This window comes from Heptranchias perlo, chromosome 5 (assembly GCF_035084215.1).
Source record: "Heptranchias perlo isolate sHepPer1 chromosome 5, sHepPer1.hap1, whole genome shotgun sequence".
Taxonomy (NCBI): Eukaryota; Metazoa; Chordata; class Chondrichthyes; order Hexanchiformes; family Hexanchidae; genus Heptranchias; species Heptranchias perlo.
Window position 1 is genome coordinate 33,657,716 of NC_090329.1, and position 12,664 is coordinate 33,670,379.

The 12,664-nt window shown below is 44.4% G+C and overlaps 1 protein-coding gene across 2 annotated transcripts in view; it reads right to left on the reverse strand.

Moving 5' to 3' along the window:
- The window catches only part of LOC137321352 (myelin transcription factor 1-like protein), a 238,022-nt gene that overhangs the window by 56,499 nt on the left and 168,859 nt on the right, over positions 1-12,664 (reverse strand). For both annotated transcript variants that reach the window (XM_067983737.1, XM_067983738.1), the window contains exon 13: positions 1,875-1,999. In XM_067983737.1, coding sequence (XP_067839838.1) covers positions 1,875-1,999 — 125 coding nt within the window. The remainder of the gene's footprint in view (positions 1-1,874; positions 2,000-12,664) is intronic.

Consider the following 12,664-nt stretch of genomic DNA (forward strand, 5'->3'; position numbering starts at 1 on the left):
TGCGCTTGCTTCTTTGATGTCCACATTTTACAATAAATAACGTAAAAAATATATTTAAGGTCAACATCACATTTCTATAATACAATATTATTGGGTGCTGCGAGGATCAGTGCTGGGCCTCAGCTATTTACAATCTACATTAATGACTTAGATGAAGGGACTAAGTGTAAATTATCCAAGTTTGCTGACAACACAAAGCTAGGTGGGAAAGTAAGCTGTGAGGATGACACAAAGAGTCTGCAAAGGGATATAGACAAGTTAAGTGAGTGGGCAAGAAGTTGGCAGATGGAGTATAATGTGGGGAGATGTGAGGTTATTCACGTTGATAGGAAGAATAGAAAAACAGAATATTTTTTAAATGGTGAGAAACTATTAAATGTTGGTGTTCAGAGAGACTTGGGTGTCCTCGTACAAGAAACACAAAAAGTTAGCATGCAGGTACAGCAGGCAATTAGGAAAGCAAATGGAATGTTGGCCTTAATTGCAAGAGGGTTGGAGTACAAGAGTAAGGAAGTCTTACTACAATTGTACAGGGCTTTGGTGAGACCACACCTGGAGTACTGTGTACTGCTTTGGTCTCCTTATCTAAGGAAGGATATACTTGCCTTAGAGGGGGTGCAGCGAAGGTTCACTAGATTAATTCCTGGATGAGAGGGTTGTCCTATGAGGCGAGGTTGAGTAGAATGGGCCTATACTCTCTGGAGTTTAGAAGAATGAGAGGTAATCTAATTGAAACATATAAGATTATGAGGGGGCTTGACAGGGTAGATGCTGAGAGATTGTTTCCCCTGGCTGGAGAGTCTAGAACTAGAGGGCATAATCACAGGATAAGAGGTCGGCCATTTAAGACTGAGATGAGGAGGAATTTCTTCACTCAGGGGATTGTGAATCTTTGGAATTCTCCACCCTGTAGGGCTGTGGATTCTGAGTCGTCGAATATATTCAAGGCTGAGATAGATAGATTTCTGGACTCTTGAGGAATCAAGGGATATGGGGATCGGGCAGAAAAGTGGAGTTGAGGTTGAAGATCAGCTATGATCTGATTGAATGGCGAAGCAGGCTCGAGGGGCCATGTGGCCTACTCCTGCTCCTATTTCTGATGTTCTTATGTTCTTACAATGGCAGCACATTCAAGACAACTATCATGTGTGACTAAACATTTGCATCATATTTACAAATACAATACGAAGGGAAATGTTTACAGTGTATTCATGAAGTATTGACAATAAAGAAATATTATTTCTTCTTATATAGTATTGTTACTCTTCATGGCATTCAGCCCCAAAATCTTACTGATTATCGTAAAGATTTCTGTGACATACATGCTGCAAACTGTCAAGGAAATTCAATTGTCAAAGGGTTAACGTACAAGATTTTGTTTTTGCAATTCACTTGATAGCAATGTTCAGGTAAGCTGAAAACAATAAATTGAAAAGACAGTATCCACCATGAAAAAGGAAGTCACACCTTCTATGTGAGGCGTAATTACCCGTGACATGACCACTCCCATCACACCCTGGTGTTGGACATCTGTCACCAAACAAGAAAACAGCCAAAAATAGTAATTACGTTTTTAGAAAACTTTTTTGTTTATATTTCATTGTTTCCAGTTTAGCTTCACTGTCTGCAATGGCTTGCTAAGCATCCTAAGGAAAAACTGCAAAAATGAAGCAATTACACAAATGGTGTTTTACTTAATCTTAATATAAATTAATTGAAGTAAGAAACTTTATCTGTTTTGGGAAATGAAGATTAAAAAGTACATATCTCATATTGTATCGCATGCTACCAAAATACAGCGGAAAAGAGTTTATTCGAAAGAAAAATTCAGCAAACAAAGTCAAGAAGTGGTTGACACTATTCTGCCTGCTTACGTTATGAGATCTTTTTTGCTGATGTCCTTGCATTGTCCGTATTTAGGTTTGGGACTTGGTATTGTGACCTCACCGGGATACCTCCGTTCTTCCAGGCTTTCCTGAAATGGATCCATGTCTTCTGGCTATAGGAAAATGAGTAGTTGTTATTTATTTATGTTTCTATTCTTGCTTGCGGACATATGAAAATAACGGGCGGGAAAAGACCAGCTGGTCCATCAAGCCTGCCCCACACTCGTGGTGGCTGCAGTACCATGACTAAACACTTCCTACCCCTTCACCCACTCTCCCGCCCCCCCGCAGCTTAGTAATCTCCTGGGAGAAGCAGTTCTTTAGAAAAGTTTAAACATATTGACTGGAAGTCTCAGCGCAATGATGGCATAAGTTGTACTTTCTTCCCCCAAGGAAATTTGCCCTTGACTGATTTACGCCACTTTTACGCCAAAACATCACTACGCGTGAATTGCCTCGATCATTTGCACCGCTCCCGAGTATCGTCCATTGAAACCCCACTTAGCTCATTTGCATGGGAGCACAACTATGTCAAAGATATGAGAATGTGAGTTTCCTGCATTGTACTGAACGGGCATAAATTTACATCCACAATTTTAGGCGCAGCAGGACCCTAAGTCAGTATTTCTGGTGTTTTGCAGCAATTTTAAAAAATTTCTCCTCACTAAGGCCTGAACTGTATTTTCTATACCTTTGAATGCTTTTCATGGCATCACAATCTATTACATTAAAAAGAGAAAAGCTTCCACAATTGCAATTTCTGAAACATACTGGCCCAAAGTTTCTGCCAGCTTGCACTGGCCTTTTCAGTGTAATGTGGCCGAATCAGCGCAACACATCACGGAATTTCGATTTACACTTGGCGTAATTTATACCCAGCGTAATTTGAGTTTCTGCAATGTTTTGCGCTGGCTCAAAAAAAATCGCGCTGAAGCTGGCTCCGCCCACAAAAGTGGCCACGCCCCCCCGATCGAAACAACGAAGGTGGTGAGTTTCCGCCGACTGTGCCCACCTGCGGCCGTTCAAGGAAGGTCTTCAAATTAAGCTAGCTTTCTTAGGGGCGCAGGCACGTTTTTAAATATTAAAAAGTATTTAATTTACTAAGAAACTGACTAGTGTACACCAATGAAAGTAGTAAATGCTTCAGTGTAGTTTTTAAAGTCATTTTCAGTGATTTAAAATCAAGTTATTCATAGGTGGAGGACTAGACACTCTTATTAAAGATGCTTATTGTTTATGATAAACCCATTTTCGGCTGTATTAATAAAACTGCATCAGGTTACCACTCCTGAATACGCCAATGATCAATTTTATTGAAAGAAAAAGAAGAAACGATTACGCTCGATGAAGCTGCCGGATTGTGCTGATTCATGGAAGACTTTATGTTTGTGGTTATGTTAATACAGTTTAGCGGAAACTCGCGATAAACCCAGCTGGTGCAATTTTCGCCCGCAATTTGTGCCCAATTGCCAATTGTGCCGAAAGCGGAAATTCAGGGTATCTGCGCTTAATGTGCACAAATGATGATTTGATGGCTTTTCAAACATTAATTTTCATAACATCAATAAGATAAAAAGGGACTTAATGGCGTATGTTCCATGCTTTCCTCAGGCCCCGATTGTTTACATTGCTTCAAAAGCGAAATACTGCAGATGTTGGAAATCTGAAATAAAAACAGAAAATGCTGGAAAAGCTCAGCAAATGAGATAGCATCTGTGGAGAAAGAAACACCTTCCTTACCTTGCACCATCATCCCTTTTGCATTTAATCCCTCCTGCCCTCTACCCTATCACAGACCTTCCCTTTTGTTCTTTCCTCCTCTCCCCTCCCCTCCACCCCCGCTTTCCCTGACTCTGTACTTGTTTTTTTTTATTCGTTCATGGGATGTGGGCGTCGCTGGCGAGGCCAGCATTTATTGCCCATCCCTAATTGCCCTTGAGAAGGTGGTGGTGAGCCGCCCTCTTGAACCGCTGCAGTCTGTGTGGTGACAGTTCTCCCACAGTGCTGTTAGGAAGGGAGTTCCAGGATTTTGACCCAGCGACAATGAAGGAACGGCGATATATTTCCAAGTCGGGATGGTGTGTGACTTGGAGGGGCACGTGCAGGTGGTGTTGTTCCCACGTGCCTGCTGCTCTTGTCCTTCTAGATGGTATAGGTCGCGGGTTTGGGAGGTGCTGTCGAAGAAGCCTTGGCAAGTTGCTGCAGTGCATCCTGTGGATGGTACACACTGCAGCCACAGTGCGCCGGTGGTGAAGGGAGTGAATGTTTAGGGTGGTGGATGGGGTGCCAATCAAGCGGGCTGCTTTATCTTGGATGGTTTCGAGCTTCTTGAGTGTTGTTGGAGCTGCACTCATCCAAGCAAGTGGAGAGTATTCCATCACACTCCTGACTTGTGCCTTGTAGATGGTGGAAAGGCTTTGGGGAGTCAGGAGGTGAGTCACTCGCCGCAGAATACCCAGCCTCTGACCTGCTCTCGTAGCCACAGTATTTATATGGCTGGTCCAGTTAAGTTTCTGGTCAATGGTGACCCCCAGGATGTTGATGGTGGGGGATTCGGCGATGGTAATGCCGTTGAATGTCAAGGGGAGGTGGTTAGACTCTCTCTTGTTGGAGATGGTCATTGCCTGGCACTTATCTGGCACGAATGTTACTTGCCACTTATGAGCCCAAGCCTGGATGTTGTTTAAAAACTTTAACTCTTCAACATCTTCCAGTTCTGACGAAAAGTCTTCGACCTGAAACGTTAACTCTGTTTCTTTCTCCACAGATGCTGTCCGACTTGCTGAGCTTACCAGCATTTTCTGTTTTTGTTAACACTGCTTTCTGCTTGTTTTACATTCCAGTATATGCTGATGGATATACTTAGGAAATTTTAGTGTAAGTTGTTGTTGGCAAGACTGATACAGAAACCAGTGTAAATTTCGGCGTGATTTTAGTGTAAGTCGGATCGAGGAAATTCCAATCCATTCTGTAAGATTATGTATCAAACAGTGCCAATTTTATTACTGACTCTTTGCAAACTTATGGACCTATTTTCCTTTTGGTGAAGGGATTATCATTGAATTTCTGATTGGTAGTACCTGACCTTTGCCTGTATTACAATTTCTCCCTGGCACCCACAGGGCTTGCTGTTCTAAGACTGCAGTTATACTGCCACCTTTGTAGAACTGTGAAGTGACTGTGTAACTGCAAACAGGTCCAATCTCAGCAGTGCTCAGAAAGCAGCCTCAAACAATTTGGGTTCAACACCTTTGGAATAGAACTGCAGTACACTGTCAAACCAGGTCTATAAAGTGCTGAGAGAGTTTGTTGGATACGTTTGACACTTTGTAAACTTACCCAAAGATGATTTAAATATACAGCATTGAGAAAGCGGACATGCATGAACAAACGCTCTGCTGGACCTCAGAATCCGAATCAGGCAAGATAAACAAGGCACGACAAGCTGCAAATAAATGCTACACCTACCTATCTGAGATTGGTAGATACACAACTGCACACTAAATAAGTCTTTGCAGATTGGTGGTAATCACCATCTACTCCCAAATTCCCCCCACAGCTTTAGAACAACTCCAAGCAGCTTTTAACACTGCTTTGAGTAGGTTTTTTTTTGTGTAACCTTCTTTACCAGCCACCTCTCCACCCCTCAGAAATAGTGTTTTGTCCTTCATGGAGAACAAGATGGGAAAAAGATATTTTTATGGAAGGCCAATGCTTACAACTCTGGACTGGATGTTAGAACTTTCCTTCAGCAGAAACACTGGGGGAAAAAATTCGATAGGGCCCATTTTCGGGCACGGGTAGGCGCGATCCGCTATTACTCTGCACCCTATGGCCCCTACGCAGGCAACACGTGAATTTCGAACTGCCTGCTACTTACCATGGTATCTCCGTGCAGCCAGCGCTACCCGCACTGCTGAGAGGCCGCACGGAGAATGAGGAAACTGGAAATGGGGCGTGCTCAGCGCACATCGTCGGCAGCCTGCACCTCTTAAAGGTGCAGGTGCACATTTTAAATGGGACATGCACAGTCCACTCGGAGGAGGGAAAGATGGCCGCGAGGATGGCAGGACCGGCGTGATAGAGGGCCCCACGCTTCTCAGATGATGCACTGGAGGCCCTGGTGGAAGGGGTGGATGAAAGGAAGGCCAACATGTACCCGCAGGGTGGCAGGAGTCCATCCAGACTGCAGTTCCGCAGGCATTGGCAGGCTGTGGCGCAGGAAGGAAACACTAGGAACATGGCATCACGCATGTGGGTGCAGTGCCGAAAGAAGTTCAATGATTTGACACGAGTGGTCAAGGTGAGTGAATGCAAGTGTCAAGTGACACATCCAACCAACTGCACTACTGCTCCACGCATCAGACCCCCTGTCACCCACCCACCAACAAACACTGCCCATCCATACGCAATGCTGCACTCGGCATGCTGCATCGCACCCGCGCATAGTACCAAACTTGCAGGCCACACGATCACCACTCACAGGTAACGCACACAGGCAGCTATTCTACCATGACAGGCACATCACCCACACACCTTGCAGGATACTCACTGACACACTGTCCTCTTTCTTGCAGAAGGGGGTGCATAACAGCCGGCAGCAGGAGGGACCTGAGGGTGGACGGGCACGTCTATACGTCCTCATCCCCCTAGAGGAGACAGTGCTTTAGATCATTGAGCAGGCTGTCGTTTCAGCCATGACATCATGCCGCACTGGAGGTCCCGATGAAGGGGGTCTCTGCATATCCAATGCTCCTTTTTGTTTCCCACATCTCCCTCCTCCCATAATCTTTTCTGACTCACGTGCTGCAGATGCTGCCGGCACGCACGTCTTACTTGCTCCTCTCCCTGCTCCACAACTCAACCTGTTTCCCTTTGTCATTGCAGATACCCAAGAACACGTGATGGCACCGTCCGAGGAGGAGGAGGGGGATACTGAAGCCACACAGTCACTCGATCTGACACATTGTTTAAAAAGGGTACGAGGGAAAGGCCGAACAATTATAGGCCGGTCAGTCTTACCTTGGTGGTGGGCAAACCATCAGAATCAATACTGAGAGATAGGATAAACTGTCACTTGGAAAGGCATGGTTTAATCAGGGATAGTCAGCGTGGATTTGTTCAGGGAAGGTCATGCCTTACAAATCCGATTGAATTCTTTGAGGAAGTGACAAGGAGGATTGATGAGGGTAGTGCAGTGGATGTTGTCTACATATATTTTAGTAAGGCATTCAACTATGTCCCACATGGCAGACTGGTCAGAAAGGTAAAAGCCCATGGGATACAGGGAAATGTGACGAATTGGATCCAAAATTGGCTCAGTACAGGAAACAAAGGGTAAAAGTCGATGGATGTCTTTGAGAATGGAAATCCATTTCCAGTGGTGTGCCACAGGGCTCAGTGTTGGGTTCCTTGCTGTTTGTGGGATATATTAATGATTTGGACTTGAATGTAGGGGGCATGATTGGCAAATTTGCAGACAACACAAAAATTGGCTGTAGATTCCAAGAAGATATCAATGGGTTGGTGGAGTGGGCGGAAAAGTGGCAAATGGAGTTCAACCCAGAGAAGTGTGAGGTAATGCACTTAGGGAGGGCAAACAGTAAAAGGGAATACGCAGTAAACGGGAATATATTGAGGGGGTAGAGGAAGTGAGAGACCTTGTAGTGCATGTGCACAGTTCCCTGAAAGTGGCAGTACAGGTAGATACGGTTGTGAAGAAGGCATACGGAATGCTCTCCGTTATTAGCCGAGGTATAGAATACAAAAGCAGGGATGTAATGATGGAACTGTATAAAACGCTGTTAAGGCCACAGCTGGAGTATTGTGCGCAGTTCTGGTCACCACATTACAGGAAGGATGTAATTGCTCTGGAGAGAGTGCAGAGAAGATTTACAAGAATGTTGCCAGGGCTTGAAAATTGCAGCTACGAGGAGAGATTGGATAGGCTGGGGTTGTTTTCCTTGGAGTAGAGGAGGCTGAGGGGAGACTTGATTGAGGTGTACAAAATTATAAGGGGCCTAGATAGAGAAGACAGGAAGTACCTATTTCCCCTAGCGGAGAATTTAAGAACTAGAGGACATAGATTTAAGCTGATTGGCGGAAGGATTAGAGGGGACATGAGGAAAAACCTTTTTAGCCAGAGGGTGGTGGTGTATGGAATTCGCTGCCCGAATTGATGGTAGAGGCAGGGACTCTCAACTCTTTTAAAAGTACCTGGACCTGCACCTAAAGTGCTGTAAGCTGCAGGGCTATGGACCGGGTGCTGGAAGGTGGGATTAGAATGGGCACCTGGTTGTTCTTCGAGCCGGCGCGGACACGATGGGCCGAATGGTCCCCTTCTGTGCTGTATCTTTTCTATGGTTCTATGGTTCTACTTGCAGGACTGTTGGTGAGTTGGGGGATGTAGTTGATATTATTGAGAGTGGACACGGATCAGGTGAGCACACACAGCCCTTGCAGACAAGGTGTGTGGTTCCTGTTGCACCCTTGTGTCTTCCTCCACCTCCTCTTCTGGCTCCTCCCTCTCCTCCTCCTCAGCCTCTTCCTCCACCTCTGGCTCAGGATCTTCTCCAATCATTGGTGGCAAAGGCTGGTCCCTCATGATGGCGAGGTTGTGCAACATGCAGCAAACCACCACAAATCTGCCCACCCACTCAGGGGAGTACTGCAGGGCTCCTCCAGACCGGTCCAGGCAGTGGAAGCATTGTTTGAGGAGGCCTATGGTGTGCTCCACGATGTTGCGTGTGGCAGCATAGGGCTCATTATAGGCCTGCTGTGCACGTGTGCATGGGTTCCTGACCGGAGTCATGAGCCATGGTGTGAGGGGATAGCCCTTGTCACCCAGTAGCCAGACTTTGACTGTTGAGCCGGGTGAAACATAGCTGGCATGTTGGATTGCCGCATGACGAAGGCGTCGTGACTGCTCCCAGCGTAGCGGGCATCGACTTCCATGATTCGATGCGTGTGGTCGCACACCAGCTGCACATTCAGGGAGTGGAAGCCCTTTCGGTTGACGAAGACGACGAGTTGATATGCAGGGCAATGTGCGTGCAGTCAATGGCACCCCGCACCATGGAGAAGCCAGCAATGCGAGTGAGCCCCCGTGCTCAATCGTTCTGATTGCCTCTGTCAAGAAGGAAGGTGATGAACCTGTTCCTCATCTGGTACAGTGCGTCTATGAACTCCCTTATGCTCTGCGTACTGTGAGATGTTGCACCATGTCGCCAGCAGAGGCCTGAAATGATCCCGAGCCGTAGAAATTCAGCGCCACAGTCAGCTTCACAGCTACAGGCAATGCTGTCCTCGCCCTGCTCTGAGGCTGCAGTTGTGGCCGCACCAGTTGACAGATCTCAGCCCCGGCTTCCTTGATGAACCTCAGGCATCGGATGCAATCCTCCTCGGTCATGTTGAGGTAAGAGAATTGGTCCCGGAAGGCCCTCTTTGGATACGGCCTCCTGCTCAGTGCCCTGAGCCTCCTCGTCCTCCCTCTTCTCGCAGCTTGACCTGATGTGCATTTCCTCTCTGCTCACTGCCCAGTAGGAGCCCTAGCAGACCACCCATGGTTGCCAGGGATGTTGTTCAGCCACGGTTGTAACTTTCAGAACCGTAAGGCTGTACCTGCCAAACCACTCTCAAATGTACTGTAGGAACTCTCAGTAAGAATAGGGAGCTTCAAAACACACTTCCTATTCCACCAGCAGCCAGAAGCAATAATCCAGCAACTAACATGTAAATCCTGCATTTCTAACTAGAACATTCCATTTGGTTACTTTCCATATTCAGCGTAAAATTCAAACTTTTATCTTTTGAATGTAATAGCTGAAAATATCTTGTAAATGTCTCATGTTATGGCAGTGTTAAAAACATGAACTCAGGTTGCTTAAACATTGAGCCTTACAACATTTATATTATTGACATGTTTGAAAATATAGCATGTTAATTGACTGAACTTTGCAACTTGTTTGAGGGCAGTTAGGCCTCATGGATTATAAGATGTTCCAATATATGAAGGATTATTAATTAAACCTCTTTACTATGTCATTGCTGGCAACTGTCAGCAGTTAAACCAGATTATTTAGAGAATAGAGAAGACCCAAATCATACATTTTTCAATGCACCTTTAATTCTAATGGAGCAGAAATTACTTGCAAAATAACGGTGAGCTCACCAGCGCTCACCGCTGTTACTGGCGAAAGAGAGGAGCAAGTTCCGGCGTTCGCACATGTGCAGTGAAATGAGGAAATCTGGATCTTGCTTCTCCTGGTTCGTTGGCGATATGACAGCTTTGAATTAAAGGGACATTGCACGCTGCAATCAGAGAATTCATTGAAAAAGTGCAAACTTGCTCATCTGCCCAGCTGGAAAGTTACTAATTACACCACCAAACAGGCACACTTAAAAATACCAGGTCTAAATTAAGTTTTAGCAGCGCGGAAAGTCTTAATGACAGCCAAACAACTAAAAATTAATTTTTAAAAATGTGGATTCTCATTACTCCATATTTTAATAGTTTTTGGTCATTACAAATTTTTATTTTTTAAAAATTAAATTTTTTTAAAAACTTTTCCCTTCTGTCTCGTTTATTTAATTCAATTATTTCTTACCCTCTCTTTTTTTCACTGTCTATTACTGTTTTTACATTGATTTTAATGTTGTACCTTTCTTCCTGGCTTAAAACCTGCAGGGACAGTTAACGCACCATGTCAAAAATGCTGCGATCTGATTGGTTGAGGGGAGAGTGTAACCCTATTGCTTCTCAGGGTCCTAGCTTCGTTTGAACTGAGGCTGAGCTCTTCTCCGCTTCCTATTCGAGGAAGTTCCCGAAGAAAAGACCGCGGTAAGTTAGTGGGTTAGTATAAATCTGTGGAGTGGCGAGCATTGTTGGCTCGCCGCTCGGAGCAATTTCTGCCCCAATGTAGCTCAATTCTATTTTGCAGGCCCCATGCTGCCGCCTGGTAGATATTAATACATCCACTGACCTGATCATCGATAGAGGTCTCAGAACATTAACTCCTTGTTCCAGCAATCCTACTGCACCATGAATGAGCATTTTCGTTGCTGCTTAAATATTCAGACCAAGAGAGAAATTCTCCAGAAGTCATGGATCAAAGGCAACTGCATTTTCTATAGTACTGATATAGACAGGCATTCCCTCATTTTCTGGTTTCATGCAAGAAATACAACTGGTGAAAAGTAGTGCTGAGAAAACAAGGTATGCTCTATCATGTGCTATACTCTATAAAACTCATTACACAAATAGAGCTATAGGTTCTTTCCTGCACCAGAGGTGTAGGAATCCTATCTCCGGGTCAAGGGTTATATCCATATCTGCACCAACATCAGTCCAGGTCGTAGCACAAAATCCATGACAAGAACACCTTGTGCAACAATGCACCTTCCCAGTTTTACTGAAAATGAAGCAAAAACTTAACTTCACTGGCTTGGAAGTAGTTTTCCTAATTCATTGAGGCGGGGGAAGGAGGGGGTTCACACAGATGCTCGTGAACACCCAACACACTAAGTGTGTCTAACTGGATTGCTCTTTCAAAAAAGCCGGCACAGGCATGATGGACCGAATGGCCTCCTTCTGTTCTGCAAGATTCTATGATTCTACGAGCTTCCTAGTTTAATCCCATTCTCCTGTTTCCTCTCTTTAAATATTTCTCTTTTTCAACCAATTATCAATTCCCTTTTAAAATAATTTAAGGTCTCTGCTTCAACAATGGTATATGGCAGAGAATTACACATTTGAGATGGTAACAAAGAGGACACAAATTCAAGATAATCACAGAAAGCATTAAAGATGAGTTTGGAAAAAAATTTGGCAAGCCATATTTCATCTAATCAAGGGCAGTATAATCATACAATCAAGGGCAGTAAGACTTAGCACTTCATAATGACTAAATGAAAAATTTCTTATATGTACGAGATAAGAAATAAAAGTGCTATGATTTATATAGTTAGGGACTCCCCTTGGGTCATAGGCGTTGAAAATCAGAACCACTTGCCAATGGCTGGGAATTTCCTTAGAACCGCTCCTGTGCTGCCAAACCTCATTTTAGCTGCATTTCCGGCGAAGTTACCACAGAACGGGAGCAACTCCGAGGAAATTCACAGCAAATACGTGTGGCACATTTTAGCCGTCACTATTCACGGCAGTGAAGTGAACAGTGGGAAAGTTCTCAAGTGGAACAATACTTGTGCTGCATGGTAAGATGCGTGTCTTGTGAGTGAAGGGTGATCAGGCCAGAATTTTTCATTGGAAGAGAATATGTCCTGTTCTCCATTTTATTATTATTTTTATTTGATTTTTTTTTGGTTGAAGCTGCAAGTTGTGCATATTCTTATCAGGTTACATACTGAGCTCTGAATATCAACTAGATTTTGCAGTGGGTTAGCAAACTTCCCTTTCACCTCCGATACCCGAGATTGAATCCAAGCAAGACTGATGGGTGTAAAGTCTCTTCTCTCTCCTAAATGTAAGGGTTCAATGTGAAATGAGTCACTTCAGTTCCTAGTAGGTTCAAACCCACAGAAAGAAAGGGGCACTCAACTGTCAATCTTACTGAAAGAGGCCATAAGGTTAATTTGTTGTTATTAGACTGTTCCTGTGCTGAAAATAATGGCTACTGTAAAACTGTGGGCGTAGCTTTATGTTTATATCCGTGTTAATGCAAATACATGATGACTATAATTAAGTTAATGTCCCTCAAACTAATTAAACTGGACAATAAAATGGAAGTGAGTACTTAACTCACTGCATCCTTCGAGAGTCC